Source organism: Nilaparvata lugens, chromosome X (assembly GCF_014356525.2).
Source record: "Nilaparvata lugens isolate BPH chromosome X, ASM1435652v1, whole genome shotgun sequence".
NCBI lineage: Eukaryota > Metazoa > Arthropoda > Insecta > Hemiptera > Delphacidae > Nilaparvata > Nilaparvata lugens.
Window position 1 is genome coordinate 18,057,426 of NC_052518.1, and position 19,272 is coordinate 18,076,697.

The 19,272-nt window shown below is 36.6% G+C and overlaps 1 protein-coding gene across 1 annotated transcript; it reads right to left on the bottom strand.

The window, feature by feature from the left end:
* Positions 1–2,152: 2,152 nt before the first annotated feature.
* On the bottom strand, positions 2,153–18,891 carry LOC111045172 (basic proline-rich protein-like). The gene is made up of 2 exons (XM_022330496.2): positions 18,755–18,891; positions 2,153–3,942 (listed from the first exon to the last, which is right to left on the bottom strand). The coding sequence occupies exon 2, from the start codon at positions 3,932–3,934 to the stop codon at positions 2,153–2,155; it is 1,782 nt and encodes a 593-aa protein (XP_022186188.2). The 5' UTR covers positions 3,935–3,942; positions 18,755–18,891.
* Between the last annotated feature and the right edge of the window lie 381 nt (positions 18,892–19,272).

The following is a 19,272-nucleotide window of genomic DNA, read 5'->3' on the forward strand; positions in this document are numbered from 1 at the left end:
ACTAATTTATCTACGGCTATTGTGCAAGCAGGCCTAAGTAATTTTTAGGAGTAGAGAAAAAAGAATGCTTTTCGGGGCGGTTGGTGGACTCATTACAGTATGTTAATGGTTTTAATGATTACACTATTCTATCTGTCCCAGCAACTAAAGTAGAAAATAGAGTTGGGTCGAATGGAGGTCTTACTATGTTGATAAAGAACATCTTAGAAGTAAAAATGATCTCTCATTATGATTTATGGTTATTTGTTGAATTGTCTAACGAGATATACCACAGTATTTTCAGTTTAGTATTATATAAAACCAAATGAGATTGAAAAATCACTGAAGAGCTTGCAAGAATACATGATTGAAAACGAGCAATTGTTTTATACATACAGATAAGTTGTGGTGTAAATGTTTAATACATTAGTTTAAAACAATAAATGAACTCGTTTTATTTATTGAATATGTCTCTATAACATGGTACAAAAGAGAGATGAAAGATAAATCATTAGTTTTAAACAATAAATGAGCTCGTTTAATTTATTGAATATGTCTCTATAACATGGTACAAAAGAGAGATGAAAGATAAATCATTAGTTTTAAACAATAAATGAACTCGTTTTATTTATTGAATATGTCTCTATAACACGGTACAAAAGAGAGATGAAAGATAAATCATTAGTTTAAACAAAAATGAACTTGTTTTATTTATTGAATATGTCTCTATAACATGGTACAAAAGAGAGATGAAATATAAATTATTAGTTTTAAACAATAAATGAACTCGTTTTATTTATTGGATATGTCTCTATAACACGGTACAAAAGAGAGATGTAAGATAAATCATTAGTCTTAAACAATAAATGAACTTGTTTTATTTATTGAATATGTCTCTATAACACGGTACAAAAGAGAGATGAAAGATAAATCATTAGTTTTTAACAATAAATGAACTCGTTTTATTTATAGAATATGTCTCTATAACACGGTACAAAAGAGAGATGAAAAATAAATCATTAGTTTTAAACAATAAATGAACTCGTTTTATTTATTGAATATGTCTCTATAACACGGTACAAAAGAGAGATGAAAGATAAATCATTAGTTTTAAACAATAAAAGAAAAAATTTTTGAGCGTTTTTCCTGCGTTTTCTAGGCATTCTCAACAACTAATTTACAGATCATGATCAAATTTCATACAGGAGTTCAGCAAGGGTATAGAACTTTTGTCTTGAAAGAACTTTACAATTACGTAAAAGATACGCCCAAGATGGGCGGTTTTACTGCGTTTTCCTTGCGTTCCCTTCTGCGTTTTCTCATTTTTTTCAATAATCAATTGAGAGAGAATGTTCGAAATTGGTACAAAAGTTAAGATTGGGTCTGTAAATTTTGTTTAGAGAGGACTTCAAAAATACGCAAAGCTACGCCCAATGTAGGCACTTTTCACAGCATTTTCCAAGTTTTCACCAGCTTTTTTTCAGGGTTTCTTTTCTCAAGTTTTTCTTCGAGTTTTCAATTCATTCTTCTGAATTTCTCAAGCAAATTCATACTTGAGAGAGTTGGATATAAACGTTTGTTGAATTCTCCATATCATTCCTTTCAAATTTCAAAGACCTATTAGACTGAAATACAATAATTCACATAATATCTTAACCAAGTCTCTAATTGAGAAATTATTTAACAACTCTTATTCAAAAAAACTATTTAACAGCCCTGCACTAAATATTTCAAAGGAAACTGGTGATCGTGCCTGAAAGTCTATTTTCACTTTGTGATGAAAGGAAGAAAGATCTAATGGAAAATGCTGATCTTATTGCTATATGATATACACCTATTCCCACACCATTACCTATTTGATTCCGATCCCCACATCTTCACCACTTTTATGTTTGCTTATCTTTAGAATCAAAACCAAAACTTATCTAATCAGCCACTTCATTTTCTTTTTTATACTTCAGAATGACATAAATATCAAAACTAGTTGTAATAATTTGAACATTTAACAAGGATACTACTGATTTTGTACAATTGAATATTGAAATAAGTCTATTGGAATAATTTATACTTATATAAATATGTTAGTTCGGGATGATGAGATAAATATATTCAACTATTTACCTGCATCATAATATCGGCTGGAGACATCTGGACATTTTCTGCTGCAAATTCATCACAAGCTGGGAGCATCATCAAAGGAGCCTGGATGTGGTGGTCTCTGTAGTATCGATGACTCAGCAAAAATTGGGCAGCCTGGAAGCTCAGGGAAGCCTGGAGGTGGTGGTATCCGTGGTCTCAACTGAACAATGACCGGGCAGGCTGGAAGCTCAGGGAAGCCTGGAGGTGGTGGTCTCCATGGTCTCAACTGAACAATAACCGGGCAGGCTGGAAGCTCAGGGAAGCCTGGAGGTGGTGGTCTCCATGGTCTCAACTGAAGAATAACCGGGCAGGCTGGAAGCTCAGGGAAGCCTGGAGGTGGTGGTATTTGTGGTATCAACTGAACAATGACCGGGCAGGCTGGAAGCTCAGGGAAGCCTGGAGGTGGTGGTCTCCATGGTCTCAACTGAAGAATAACCGGGCAGGCTGGAAGCTCAGGGAAGCCTGGAGGTGGTGGTCTCCATGGTCTCAACTGAAGAATAACTGGGCAGGCTGGAAGCTCAGGGAAGCCTGGAGGTGGTGGTCTCCATGGTCTCAACTGAAGAATAACCGGGCAGGCTGGAAGCTCAGGGAAGCCTGGAGGTGGTGGTCTCCATGGTCTCAACTGAAGAATAACCGGGCAGGCTGGAAGCTCAGGGAAGCCTGGTGGTGGTGGTATTTGTGGTCTCAACTGAACAATGACCGGGCAGGCTGGAAGCTCAGGGAAGCCTGGAGGTGGTGGTCTCCATGGTTTCAACTGAAGAATAACCGGGCAGGCTGGAAGCTCAGGGAAGCCTGGAGGTGGTGGTCTCCATGGTCTCAACTGAAGAATAACCGGGCAGGCTGGAAGCTCAGGGAAGCCTGGAGGTGGTGGTCTCCATGGTCTCAACTGATCAGTAACCGGGCAGGCTGGAAGCTCAGGGAAGCCTGGAGGTGGTGAACTCTGTGGTCTCAACTGAACAATGGCCGGGCAGGCTGGAAGCTCAGGGAAGCCTAGAGGTGGTGGTCTCCGTGGTCTCAACTGAAGAATAACTAGGCAGGCTGGAAGCTCAGGGGAGCCTGGAGGTGGTGGTCTCCATGGTCTTAACTGAAGAATAACTAGGCAGGCTGGAAGTTCAGGGAAGCCTGGAGGTGTTGGTCTTCGTGGTCTCAACTGGAGAATAACTAGGCAGGCTGGAAGCTCAGGGAAGCCTGGAGGTGGTGATCTCTGTGGTCTCAACTGAAGAATAACTAGGCAGGCTGGAAGTTCAGGGAAGCCTTGAGGAGGTGGTCTTCGTGGTCTCAACTGGAGAATAACTAGGCAGGCTGGAAGCTCAGGGAAGCCTGTAGGTGGTGGTCTCCATGGTCTCAACTGAAGAATAACTAGGCAGGCTGGAAGTTCAGGGAAGCCTTGAGGAGGTGGTCTTCGTGGTCTCAACTGATCAGTAACCGGGCAGGCTGGAAGCTCAGGGCAGCCTGGAAGTGGTGGTCTCCGTGGTCTCAACTGATCAGTAACTGGGCTGGCTGGAAGGTCAGGGATGCCTGGAGGTGGTGGATCCCATGATATCGACGACTCATCAAAATTTGGGCTGGCTGGAAGCTCAGGGAAGCCTGGATGTGGTGGTCTTCGTGGTCTCAACTGAGCAGTAACTGGACAGGCTGGAAGCTCAGGGAAGCCTGGAGGTGGTTGTCTCTGTGTTCTTGATGGTCGTGAAAGAATTGGGTAGTCTGTAATCTCAGGTGGCTTGAATTGAGGCCAAGGTGTGGAGGGTGTGAGCCTAGGTTTTTCTTGTGGTGGTGGTTCCATTGTTGGGTAGGTATTTTCTACCTCATAGTCCATATCTGAAACTTGAATTAATGGGTCATCTACTGGACAATGAATGTATTGTTTCACAGTGGAAAAAATAGTGTAGACCTCATAAATCTTGTTTTCTATCTACTACAGGTTGAATATCCTCAAGCAAGGAGTGAAGTGTTTGCTTTTCATCATTGATTTCTCGAGCTGCTAAATCCTCAGCAGATGTTTCATCAGGTTGGATAAATTCAACCATAGAGTGAGCATTTCCTATATCATCATTGGGTTCCTCCTCAGCAGCTTCAGCCAGTATTTCATCTAGTAAAGGTTCAATTTGTTCTAATATAGAGAGAAATCTTTGTACTTCATCAGCCTCTCCCTGAGCTAAATCCATTCCCAGCCTTCTCCTGTGGGTTGCAAACAAACATTACAATAAGAATTTGTTTTAATTTTGATAACAATATTGCTGCAGAAACAATGCATGCAAGATTTGTTGAGAGTATTGCGTTGGAACTCGTAGAGAATGGACGTGTAGTGGAGTAGTAATAGTGTAGTGTAGAAGTAGTGAATCAGCAGTTTGTTCGCGATCAATGGTGGAACAAAAATATTGCATTGAATATCGGTCGTCGACCGCGGAATTCATGCAAGCAAAGCGACCTGCTTTTCGTGGCCATTCTAAAGCTTGCATTCGCGTTTCCGTGTGTATGAGTGTTGATACGAGGGCTGTTTTCAAAATATGTCGAACTTAGTGAAGCCACCTAGTATTCCTACAGAAGAGCAAAGAGAACAGGGAGCCACTAACGAGAGTATGGACAGCAACAACATGCTAAATACATCAGAAATCCAGAGTTCACCAGATAAATATATCAAATTAAAAAAACTCGAAACTTCAACCGAGCAGGTACTTTTCATCGCCTGGAAAGAGACTGATGAGAAGAGGAAGGAATTGGAGAAGAGCAACTTAGAACTGTTGCAATCGAATTGCAAAAAATTAGAAACTCCAATAAAACAAAAAATATTTCAGATTCACGCAGGAACACAGTGAAGAATATTCCACAAAAAATCACAGAAAATACACAAACCCACAATCCAAACAATGAAAGTGCATTTAAGAAATTAACTTTCGCCTGGATTGTCTCAAAAGAAAATAGACCCAAATTGGGAGAACCAAAAAGTGGAGTAGGAGATAACAATAATATTTTGCAGCTCATCTTGGCAAAACTGGAAAGACAAGAACAAATAATCACCTCACTATAGTCTCAATTTCTGAAGTTGGAACAAAGTAAACTACTGCAATTCAAATTATTCATTCACTAAAAATAATGGAATGGAACGCTAATGGATTGTTACAACGGCAACAGGAGTTGGAAGCAGTTCTAAACGTAGAAAAAATTGTCTTATATCTGAGACTCATTTTACAAAGCAGTCGTTTTTAAAATTCAAAGGCTATAGGATCTATCAAGGGGTGGGAGTGCCATCATCATCAGAGACGATCTACAACATCATGAACAAGTGAAACTCGAAAGTGATAGAATACAATTCACAGGTGTAGCAGTGCAAGCAGTAAATTATCATTTTGTTGTTGCAGCTATTTACTGTCCTCCCAGATATTCCATCAGAAAAGATGAATATTTATCATTGCTTGATATGTTAGGAGACAAATTCATTCTTGGTGGAGATTTCAATGCAGAGCACGTGCATTGGGGATTGTGCTTAACAACACTCAAGGGAAGACAGCTCTATGAAGCAATGAGAGAGATGAGGTGTGAAGCTCTTTCAACTGGTAAACCAACCTGCTGGCACACCGATACGAGGAAAATTCCAGATCTTATAGATTTTTTCCTGACAAAAAATATATCAGTAAATTATTTGCATTTGGAGGATAGTTTCGATCTAAATTCGGACCACTCACCCATCATTTTGACTCTAAGTGATTCAATTCCACAGAAGGAAAATGCTTGTCCTGCGCTAGTCAACAGCCACACGGATTGGGATGGTTTTCAACAGATGCTGGATGAAAGAATAGAGTTGAACTCACCAATAAGAAACAAAGAACAGATTGATGGGGAGTTAGAGAAGTTTGTTACTGATATCCAACAGGCAGCATGGTGTAATACTCCACAATTCAGAAGAACCACTGGAAATAATTATTACCCTGCAGAAATCAGAGAAATGATTGTGGAAAAACGAAGAGCAAGAAGGAGATGGCAGTAATCACGTTCCCCTCAAGACAAAAGAGTTTTAAACAATCTAACTCAAGAACTAAGGAGAGAGATTCAATGTATCAAGAATGAATCAATCAATGATTACTTGATAAACTTAACAGCAGAACGCAGTACGGACTACTCACTCTGGAAGGCAGCTAAAAAAAATAAAAAACCCATTCATCAATCTCCTCCTCTCAGGAAGCAGAACAGACAATGGGCAAGGAGTAGTGATGAAAAGGCACAGACCTTTGCAGATCATCTTGTGAACGTTTTTCAGCCAAACATCACAACTGAAGAAGACACTTTAGAAGCAGAGGAGAACATCTTACCATCAAATCAAGAAATAATGCGTGTCACAGTAGAAGTGGTGGAAAGAGAAATAAGAAGTTTGAATAACAGAAAGACCCCTGGATTGCTACTCAAGCCAGGTAAAGAGCCAAATGAAGTATCATCATATCATCATTGTTACCTGTGCTAGCTAAGTTATTTGAAAGAATTTTACTGAGTAGGCTAACACCAATAATTGAGAAACATAATTCCAAATCACCAATTTGGCTTCAGAGTAAAACACTCAACAATAGACCAAGTGCATAGGAATGTGAATGTAATAGAGAAGTGCCTAGAAGAGAAAAAAGTTTGTTCAACAGCTTTCCTTGATATATGGCAAGCTTTTGATAAAATGTGGCATGAAAGTTTATTTCCTTTCAACTATTCATTTATTCGTTTATGTATATTACAATATAAAGTTGAAGGTCTTCTTTTCAAACTGAAAAAGTGCAGCAATTTACAGCTATATTAAACTCCTATCTGACTGACAGATACTTCTGATTTGAAGGAAATAAAAGCAGGAGTTCCTCAAGGAAGTGTTCTAGGACCATTTCTCTACCTACTCTATACCAGCGATATTCCCAGCCTTCATGAGAATACTACAGCAAAAGTTTCAGACGATACAGCCATATTATCAATAGACAGTAATATTCATATTGCAACAGAAAAACTACAGAGATCCATCAACAAAATTCAAGATTGGACTAGAAAGTGGAGGATGAAACTAAATGAAGCAAAGTCGATTCACATCAACTTCACCAATATGAAGAACCTGCCCATACCAATAACAATCAACAACCAAGTTGTACCATATGCTAATGATGCCAAGTATCTAGGTATGACCTTGGACGCAAAGCTTCGCTGGAAGGCCCATGTCAAGAAGAAGAGAGAGGAACTTGGAATCAAATATAAGAAGCTGTATTGGCTGATCGGTAAAAACTCCAACCTATCAATCCAAAACAAAGTACTTCTGTACAAACAAAATAATACTAAAGCCAGTATGGACATATCACAAAGACAGCAACATCAATGTCATACAACGGTTCCTGAACAAGGAGCTGAGGAACATTGTGGGTGCTCCTTGGTATGTGAGGAACAGCGATCTTCATAGAGACCTGCACGTCGACCTGGTGTCCACCGAGATCCAGAGGCATGCGGAGAGGCACGAGGGGCGACTTCACCAACACGACAACGTTGAGGCGATCCAGCTGCTAGACAATGGAGGGTTGGTGTGGAGGCTCAAAAGGAGGAAACAGTATGAACTAGTGTAGTGCTTGTTCAATTAGTGTCCAGTGGAAGAGCAGAGCAGTGATTGAGTGAATCTAGCTTCTATAGTACAGTCAACAAGTTTACATATTAATTAAACAATCAATATCAGTAAGAATATCCAATGAGATATTTGCTGTTAACATTTTCAAGTAGTATGTTAGGGTAGAAAACATTAGCTCATTAGTCTCCAGACTAGATAGCTATAGTATTGACAATAGAAGAAAAAAGATTTGTTGAATGAACAAGTTACAAATGAGAATTAGAAAAGTTGAATAAAAAAAATGTAATAGTCAAGTTTTTTTCAATAACAATCTATAACTGAGGATTGAAGGGTTCAGATTTGGTTCTTGAGAGGTTTCAAATTCAGTTTCAAATATCCTGCTGATAAATTATATTAAAAACAAGGACACTCCAGGGTGACAATATTGGGGAAGAAACTCTGAGAAGTCTAGAGAGTATGGTATACCCTACACCCCCAGCTGTCTGTGGAGACCTACACCTGGTAACATTTCAAAATTTGCATTCCTAAATGAGCAGGTTATAGCTTTTTTCTAAACAATTTCTTATTTAATAAGTCTGTACCCTGTTCTAAAAGATACTCATTGTTGGAATGATGAAAAATGTGATCATTATTCAAAATTCAAATTTGTATTGTATAATCTTGTAATTATATTGTAGAAAAATGTAATTGTAATTTTTGGCAATAAATTCAATTCAATTCGAAATTTAGAGAAATGATACAAAAGAAAAAATGAGAGCTAGTTCAATCAAAGAAATTTTTCTGCAAGATAACCACTATAATTATGATATTTACCATCCTTTTATAACCTTCATTTGTATTAATTTTTGAAGAGATAGAAAATTGAATTTATAAGTAATAAGTTATAAAACAAATAATCACTTTGCCTAGTCCAGGCAACGAATGCTCAAAAAAGGCATAGAGGGAAAAGTTTAGAACACAATTTTTGACCCCTCAACTCTTTTAAGAATAGTAAAGGGTTGAACATATCAAAATTCCTCACTCCTACCCCTTGTGCTAAGGGGGTGGGGGTGGTTTGGAAGTACCATATTTTGGTTTATCGCACATATCTCGAACAATATGCATATTGGGAAATGTTTGTAAAGTAAAACATTAAAGCTAACAAATTAGCCCAGAAGTTTATAACTATAAAGTTTCATTTGTAACATTTTTCAATATCTCTTCTAGTTTTCTAGGGAAGTGCTCTCGAATGAGCCACAATTTAAATAAAAACCGTTCCGGCTACGATTTTTCATCTTTTTGGCCTTATAACTTTCTAACGATTGATTGAAAAAGTCCATGCTAATCATGAGCTCATAGAGCATCATATTCTCTTCAATTCCATGTATTATATCGTTATTTTACGCATCACCCTATGATTTATTTTACGCATCACCCTAGCCGTTCTAGTGATGAGTGTAAAATCTTCAGTTTAACAACAAGAGATCAATTGACAGGGAAATTTTGAGGGAATGTTTGGAACACAATATTTGACTTCATAGCTTCGATTGGACTAGTTAAGAAATAAACATATAAAAAGTCCTTATCCCTACCCCTTGTGCTCAAGATATGAGGTTCATTTAAATGTTGCGAGTAGTAACAAAAGGCCGGTTCTGGAACACAAGTGTTCCAGAACTGGCCTTCACCTCAAGGTCACCCAAGTTGACCAAACCTAACCTCAAGGTCACCCAAGTTGACCAAACCTAACCTCAAGGTCACCCAAGTCGACCAAACCTAACCTCAAGGTCACCAAAGTTGACCAAACCTAACCTCAAGGTTACCCAAGTCGACCAAACCTAACCTCAAGGTCACCAAAGTTGACCAAACCTAACCTCAAGGTCAAGGTTTCACCCAAGTCAAAAAAAAAAAAATGTATTTCATTTTCATGTATTTTCGTGTATTTGTTTTGGATTACTTTCATCTTTATCATCATCTAAGAGTAAGTACCAGTGCATTTTATAGCTATATATATATTTACATTGTATTCCTGATTTGACAATTAAATTCAAAGAAAAATTTGAGTTGAATTTTGAAGTAGGTGGTTTGAGAATGTCAATTAAATTCAAAAATGACTAGTTTAATTGTCAATTAAATTCAAAAATGACTAGTCTAATTGTGAATTAGGTTCCAATACATAGAGTAAATTGAATTCAAAAATGACTAGTTTAATTGTGAATTAGGTTCCAATACACAGAGTACAATACAAGTTGAGAGTTTAATTGTGAATTAGGTTTTTATACATAGAGTTGGTGGTTATAATTCATCCTAACCTAAAAAACATATAACAAGTCTTTGCCATAGAATTAGGCTGTCCCCACAGTATGTTTGACATTGATAGTGATGAAGGTGTGTATGTCGTTTTCAGACATGAGTGGCAATGGATCTAATGATCAGGAGCACCCATCCCACCTTCCCCCCTATCATGAAGTAGATCCTAGACCCCATTCACATTCCCCACCTCCACCATACAGCTCCCGACCATCATCCCCTAGAACATTTAATATAAACACCTATGAACCTCCATCCCTGACACACCCACACATCTGACCCTCAATCCTAGATATTGATACTGATACTGATTCACCGCCTTCATCCCCCACATCTGAAAGAAGTAGTCCTCAATCCTCAACCCCAGCCCAATCCTCAGCCCCTGCCAATCAAGATCAGTTAGGTAACTATGAAGAGAGGAGGATGATGACAGCCTAATTCTATGGCAAAGACTTGTTATATGTTTTTTAGGTTAGGATGAATTACAACCACCAACTCTATGTATAAAAACCTAATTCACAATTAAACTAGTCATTTTTGAATTTAATTTACTCTATGTATTAGAACCTAATTCACAATTAAACTAGTCATTTTTGAATTTAATTGACAATTAAACTAGTCATTTTTGAATTTAATTGACAGTCTCAAACCACCTACTTCAAAATTCAACTCAAATTTTTCTCTGAATTTAATTGTCAAATCAGGAATACAATATAAATATATGTAGCTATAAAATGCACTGGTACTTACTCTTAGATGATGATAAAGATGAAAGTAATCCAAAACAAATACACGAAAATACATGAAAATCACACACACATACTGGCAGCATGACTGCACAAGACACGATGTCCCACTCCTTGCAGAACAACTCCTTTTATAGCCCCCCCAGTGATTTATTTTCCATTTATTCCCATTTTATGTTTTTTTTTTAATTTTTATATATTTCTTTATATATATTTTTTTAATTTTTCTTTTTTTATTTTTTTCCATTTTTTTTATCTATTTTTTTAAATTTTTTTCTTTAATTTTTTTTTAATTTTTCTTTTTTTTTTATTTATTTATTTTTTTTTTTTTTGACTTGGGTGACCTTGAGGTTAGGTTTGGTCAACTTTGGTGACCTTGAGGTTAGGTTTGGTCGACTTGGGTGACCTTGAGGTTAGGTTTGGTCAACTTGGGTGACCTTGAGGTTAGGTTTGGTCAACTTGGGTGACCTTGAGGTGAAGGCCGGTTCTGGAACACTTGTGTTCCAGAACCGGCCTTTTGTTACTACTGTTGCGTTTTCTCATTTCTGGTTTACACACATTTATCTTGGAAACTATGCATTTCAGCGACATGACTAACTGAACAAAAATAAAGCATGATAAATTTCCTTAAAGTTCTGTTTTGTAGAGTTTTGTGATATATTCTTTAGTTTTCGAGATATTCACTTTTGAAAGTGTAAAATCTTTGGAAAGACATTTTTGAAAGACTAAACAATAATGGTTGTAGAGGATTAAATTCCCTTCAATCCGATATATTATTTTATCATTTTATGCTTTCCATCAATTGTTATAGCAGCTTTAGTGTTGAGTGTGAAGTACTTAATAGAGCAGCAATAGATTATTTGACAATGTAATTTGGACACATTATCTGGAACACAATTTTTGACTCTGCAGCTTCATTGAGACTAGTTAGGAGCTGAACATATTAAAATTCCTCATCCCTTACCCCTGTGCTAAAGGTGGAATACCGTCAAATTGGCACTTGTTGCTGTAGGCTATTAAGAATTTCAACCTCAACACTGAAGCTGCTATAACAATTGATGGAAAGCATAAAATGGTGAAATAATACATCAAATTGAAGAGAATTTAATCCTCTACAACTCAACGTTCAGCACTTATTTTCCGTTGCAATGTCGTTGAGTAATAAGCCCAGAAAGTGCAAAAGGTTGGGAGAAAAACTGTTCAAAGATTATACACTTTCAAAAGTGAATATCTCAAAAACTGAAGGAGATATCACAAAACTCTACCAAACAAAACTTTTAGGAAATTTATCAAGCTTATTTTTGTTCGGTTAGTCATGTCGCTGAAATGCATAGTTTCCAAGATACATGTTTCTAAACCACAAATGAAAAACGAAACTTTTAAACCACCCTCGTCCCTTAAGCACAAGGGATAGGGTTGAGGACTTTTAATATGTTTACCTTCTAACTAATCCAATAGCTATGAAGTCAAATAGTATGTTCCAAACATTCCCTCCAAATTTCCCTGTCAATTGATCTCTTGTTGTTAAACTGAAGATTTTACACTCAACACTAGAACGGCTCCAACAATCATAGGGTGATGCATAAAATAACGATATAATACATGGAATTGAATAGAATATGATGCTCTATGAGCTCATGATTAGCACGGATTTTTTCAAGGCTGATTTGTAAGCTTTAATGTTTTACTCTAAAAACATTTTAGACCAGTCAAATGATTGTTTTTCAGGAAACAGACCCGAAAGAATTTTTCTCGACGGTTCTATATATGTATTTTGAAGTGCTGAATTCGAATCTGAAATTTGCTGACACGCCAGAGGGCAGCTTCACCTCCAAAACCCCACAAAACCCCTAAAATTTCGGACTTTTTTTAATTTTTACATTTAATCTCGAAAACTTCGAGTTTTTGGAGAAAAATCATTTTCTACAAAATTAAAGATAATAGCATTTCCAATAAATTGAGTGGTCGCGCAGTATTCTACCATTTTTGGTTCCGGAGCTTCGAATTTTCAAAAAGGGGTATTTTTTAAGGGGTTTTCAAAACTATGCACTACCACTTCTACCCTATACAACTTGGATATTCTTCCAGTATAGATGAGAAACCATACATCATGTAAAAAAAGTTAATTCTGAACAGGATTCTTTAGGAATTTTCGAATTTAGTAGTGAATTAGTAATGACCCACTTTTTCATAAGCTTTCATTTAATGTTAGCCCAGTGGTCACTAGTGGTCACTCAGTCGCCCTCTGTGTTCACTCAGCAGTCACCCAGTGGCACTCAGTTAGAAGTGAGTGAGTGAGTAAGTGAGAGAATGAGTGAGTGAGTGAGAGAGTAGGTTAGTTAGTGAGTGAGTGAGTGAGTCAGTCAGTGATTGAGTGAGTGCCATTGAGTGACCACTGGGTGTACACTTGGTGACCACTGTACATTGTCACCTAGTGACGACTAAGTGAACAGTTTTTTCAAGTTTAGAACAACCTAGAGGTTGACCTTGACCTCTGAGTGACTTAGTGGTGGTGGGGGGGGGGTAAGGTCATTCAAATGGGGAGTCTGGGACAGGATGCAATGTTTTCAAATGCAATGTTACAGAGAAATGATCAATAATTACAGTTCTCAGTATATTTCTAATACGCTGAAATTTTTTAAAAACATATAATTCACTAGAGCTTTGAGCTCTAGTAGAGCAATTTATCAACAATTTGAATCCGTTACCATTTAATATTCTCAAATAATCTTGGACTAAGTTATTTTCTCTACGAATATCTAAGTTGATATCTCCTGCTATACATACATCAATCGCATGTGGAATATTTTTTTCCTACAGTTACCTTGAAAAGTGGCCATTCCTGCACTGATTACAGAACGCAAAGAACCACTTTTCCACTCTAGTGCGCAAAGTATTACTTTGCGTACTCCAGATTTGCAACATGGCAACACAAAATAGTTGGTGGGTTATATGGAGGATTAGTGCACGAAAACAAAAATTAAGTTGGTAACAATGACTGTGGTATAGTGAGGTCCATGTTATAATAATATCAAGGACACCGAGTTCGAGGACAGCCACCACATCAGTGACAGCCGCCCCGCCATTCAAACACTACTACATTATTCTATTTTATTTATTAATAATAAAATTACACAGAAAAACATTTGATGCATTTCAGGCAATTTTACCCGCATCACAATCACACGCATTGTCACGTTATCATTCATTGTATCAATTCCTATACAATTTGATTAATCGATATTGCAATTATTATTTTTATGATGAAGATAATTTAATTTGATTAATTTGATTAATCGATATTGCAATTGTTATATTTATAATAAAGTGCTATTATTGTAATTCAATTGCTTCTCCTTGTGAAAAAAAACATTCTATTCTATTCTTGAAGGGTTCTAGAATAGTGATGAGGCAGAGGTTGAGGTCGATAAAAGTTCCTAAATGTAACACAAATACATGTTTGATGTGGGAGCCCACATGATGAGGATATCGAGGTAAAGGTATACCGCGCGGTTTACCAAGAGTTCTTGCTACTGCTTTTGAAGATAACTGAGATAGTATTATTTGTTTCGTGCGGTCTATCGCGCGGTGCTTCTCCACGAATGGTCGGTGCAGGACAATTTATGTCTTGGAATTTTCGCCATCACTAGCTCTAAAGCTCTAGAAAAGAAGGAGAGCAACGTGTAAAAACAATGTGGTAGATCTCTCCAATATGTGATGCTTCCTCTATCTCTATCTGGACTTGGATCTTGACCTCTACCTGTTCAGTATGTGAGCATTCTAACAAACGTCAGGTAGTGGTCGCTAGAAGGACAGTTTTTTCTGAGGTTGCTAGATGGACGTAACTGTGAGGAATGTGATTCACAATCAGCATTACTTGTAAATAACATCAATGTTAATTCAGCCAATGCTGACAGTCCAAAGTGAATCTTCTTATAGGAGGGCTCCTTCCCCAGCATTGGTTGAATGGGAAGAATTATTGTTATTTATAAGGAATGCTGGCAGTTTTAGGGCCGATTTCCGTGCTCGGCATTTAGCTAAGTTATAGACTTTAAACAGCTTGAGTCAGAAAATTGGCTTTCCGAAACGGGGCGTAGTCCACGTTTAAATAAAATTTCGAAAAACTAGAAAATTGAACACAAAATGAAATAAAGAGAAAATAGAGTAAAGTTTCAGCTATTTTGAATTATTTAGGAATGTTTCATTTCATCAAGAAAAAACGTTTCCAATTATAGAAAATGAGAAAATAAAGATTATCATGAAAACTACTACTACGCCCCGTTTCGGAAAGCCAATTTTCTGACTCCAGCTGTTTAAAGTCTAGAACTTAGCTAAATAGCGAGCTCGGAAACCGGCTCTAAAAGTGTGACCACATCTGGCTCCGCCTTCCTGGCTACCTAACTCAAGAGCAGTTGGGACTTGGGGCCAATTTCGAAGGGGTGAAAGACACCGCCCAAATCCGGCAAATCGATTCACAATGGCCGACTGCAATGATTCAATCGCCAACATCAGAGAAACAGATTCGTTTGGAGGCAGAAAAGCCAAAAAATCTACTAAAACTGTGAAACAAATACGTTCAAATTTAGCATGTATGTTCAGTTGGTTTCCAGAGGTGCACTAGGAACAGATTTGAAAAAGAAATCCCATGATACGCCCCAAATCTGTGTTTTTTCGAGGTTCCTCAGCCTTTTCAAGAGCTAAACATTCGCAAAAAATGTTCAAATTTGGTGCACAGTTATATGTTTTATGCTCAGTTATATGATGAGGGATTGACAGAAAAGTTTTAAATCTGGTAGGCTACAGTGATTCAACTAAAGTGTACAAAATTTATATTAAGAGTGCTTTGGAATGACGCCAAATTACTTCCTGAATCAGCGTTTTTTCAACGTTTTTTGTGCATTTTAGTTTTTTCAAGAACAAATGAAGAGAAAACGTTAAGATCTGTTAAAACAGAGGTTCTACAGAGGCTCGCTGAGTCTAAAGATATTGTGTAGAGAGATTTTGCCAAAGAGTTTTCGGGGATGACTGAACTTAAAAGTCTATTAGTCCAGGCGCAAATGTCATGAATAAGGCACTTCGTGGTCATTTTTGGGTAACAGACGTGGAAGATGTCTCAATTTCTTCATTAGGTATAGCATAATAAAGATCGTGATGATGATACCGGTAAGTCGAAATCACAGGAAAACTCCTCGGAAACAAGATGGCCGCCAAATTTTTCAGGGTTTGGCTACATCGCTTGTATTTCATTAACCGTTCAAGATATTCAACCGTTTTATAAGACAAAAATATTTTAAATATCTTCCTCCACAATTTTTATTTTGATAAATTTTCCTCTAAAACCCATATTTTTATAACCTTCAAAAGCGCAAAAAAACTTTTTTTCTATTTTTTTCAAATTTCATTCCATTCCAACTTTTTTGTGCAAGAGATACAGAAAAATTTTTAATATATGAAATTTGGAGTGTTTTTCAACTTTGAAACGATATGTATTCATGCGCTGTACGTGAAAAAAATGAGTTCTCCAGGGCCCTCCAAAGAAAACCCTGCATGATTTCTGGTGTGTTTTTCCATAAGCATGAGGTAACAAGCTAGAACTATAAAATCGATTTTTCCATGATTACTCTAAGATAGAGACTTGCAAATGGTCTTTATCTCTTCGTTATAACAAGTCGAAAAAGAATATTGATGATGGAAACAACGAAAATATTCGAAAATATCATTGAAAAATTCAAGATGGCGGTCATTATTGATATAGGTTTTATATCGCTTGCTATTTAGTTATTGTGAGAGATATCGAATTGGTTTTATCACCTAAGTGTTTAGAATTAACCAAACTATGATGTTCGAGAGAATCGTCTCACTTTGACCTCTCTTTTCATGATTAATTTGATCAATTTCAAAAACTTGAAACATACATTTTTCGGCGACAATATTTCACTTTCCACCCTGTAAATATGTATTCGCAGTAGACATACACTAGTGTTATTGGTACAGTGTTTTAGAATATTTCCAAAGTTTTAAAATGACATCTGGTTGGAGGCTGTGGGTCAATATTCTACGGTTGGAGCTCCATCGGAAAATAAAGAAAAGTACTGTTAGCAGCGGAAAACACCCTTTTTACACCAAATGCCAATCCCAACAATTGGAAAACCTCATTAGAAAGACTCATCACTCCTTGAAGATACAGACTTAAAGATACAGAATGTTATCAATCTGTTTGTAATGATGTGTAGAAAGAGATTTGATGGCAATCTCAAAAATGTTTGTCATCATGAAAAAGACAAGATGGCGGCAAAAATAAGTCGATATTCGAGAAATTGTCTGTAATTCTAATAATGTCGAGGATATTGGATCAATACAGTCATCTGGAAGCTCCAAAATAATCATACCACAATATCCGAGAGATTTATTTAATTCCAACAACTTTTACTATGGTGGTAATAACTTCAAACTCTTGAGTTCTGAATGTATATTCGGTACACTAGCTCTGTTTGGGTAATGGCGGTGCTACTTTTAAGGTATCCTTTTCCACAGTTGTCAATGCATTCCTCTAGATATCTTAAGAGCATTGGAACTTGAAAAGATGAAATGAATGTTTTGTAACTTCTGTACTGTACTTCAAAGAACTAGATTGAATACAATTCTCAAGCCTTAATCACTTTACGTCGGAAATTATAGTCTATTCATATTCAAAGTAGACAAACTTGTAGTCAGAGAGTATAGAATAATATATTGCATTGATATTGAATTGATTTTGAATTTGCATTATAACCGATCATTCAACGATATTAATATCAAACGAAAATCCAATTCATACTAGTTCTCATCAAATTTCCTTCTAGCTGTTCTAGCTGTTATTATCAATATTTTTGCAGTAGCAGAAGTCTTCGGGGTGGTTTACAGCTTTGTATTTTTGTTCAATAATTATTATTATTATTTATTCATTAGCATTTGAACAAATGAAATTTCTCAATTATTTCCATCTGTAAAAAGTAGGTTAGACCGCAGGAAGCTCAAAGCATATCAGCAGCAACATTATGGATTAATATTCTCGGAGAAACAGAGAATTGCAATGTCGAAAAAGCATAGGAAAATTTATTTCATACTTGCAGAAGCAATATTAACAAAATTGTAACAACCCGAGAAATTATAAAAAATAAAGAATTTAAACGTAATTCAGAGTGAATCACAGATAAATTAATTCGAGAAATACAACTTGAAAATTATCTTTTTAGAAAAAGTATTTGAAATATTAAAATACTCGTAAGTTAAGAAACGAAATTCGAAATTCCAAACAAGACTAATTCTTAATAGTTATTTGAATCCTGCAAAAGCAATGCTAAGGAAAATTGTAAATCGATTGCACGGGAGGTGAAGAAACAGAAAGGCAATTGAAACATTGAAAGAATAATACTCCAAAATGGTGAAGCAATAGATGGTACTAAACATATAGCTGATTCATGTACTACATAATAGATGTAAATTTGAAGATTGTATAGTTCATTTCAATCTCAGAAACATCAAATTGAATATTAACTTGCCAGTACTACAATACTATAAGTTTAGTTGTGAGGATACCTTTCTTAATTGTCATTGTGAGATAAAAAGGAAACAGAGTGTGTCAAGTACCTTGGTTTGCTAGTAAATAGTAGGCTTTCATGGTAGCGGTATGTACATATAAACATGGATCATGTATGAGAGTGCTGCTTAAATTTTGAAAAATTATAGCCCAAAAACAGAGTCACAGCAAATTATCAGCCGGGCTGTCGAGCTTATACTTTCATTTTTGCAGAATTTGGTTATGCCGCAAGTTTTTCTTGCAAGTAAACCGTCAATCGAGCAAGGAGTATCTTTGATTTAGTTTGTAACTTTATTGTAATTTACAACTATTTACTTGGCTTGCAAGTCAAGCACTTGTGTTACTAATTTTTATTCACCCCGCCCATTGAAAGCGTTTTCAAGCCTGACATAGGAGCTCAATCGAAATTTGATGATTATTTGAAATAATTTAAAGTGCAGATTAACTTACCTCTACCAATTATTGAAGATTGGTGATAATCGAGCACAGTTTATCAAAATCATTCACAGTAGTTGACTGTAGAGCTAACACTGTTCTTCAAATCCTTCACATCATAAACATCACAAAAGAATTATTTAGCCAACAACACTCAAACAACTTGCACACACTCAACCGTCACTTCAACTACTCCAACTCAGAACTGGGCTAGAGAATTCAGCACGGTATATATTCTCTCGCCACGGCGGATTGATACAGAGACAGAATAGCACAGAAACCAATGAGTGGGGATGGATATTGAACTTAGACCAGTTATAGAATAGACACGCTGAGAAGTCAAGCGTCTGAAGCCAACATTTACTGCCATATCACCATATCGTGACGTCAGCATCGGATAGAAAACTTTTCTGCAGAGTTTGTTCACATTGTTTTCTATCCGATGCTGACGTCATGATATGGTGATATGTCAGTAGATTTTGGCTTCATCGACTTTCAGTATGAATATACAATGGGACGTGTCTATTCTATAG

Excerpts from the sequence above, each read along its gene's own strand:
- LOC111045172 (XM_022330496.2), bottom strand. The coding sequence starts at position 3,934 with ATGGACTATGAGGTAGAAAATACCTACCCAACAATGGAACCACCACCA.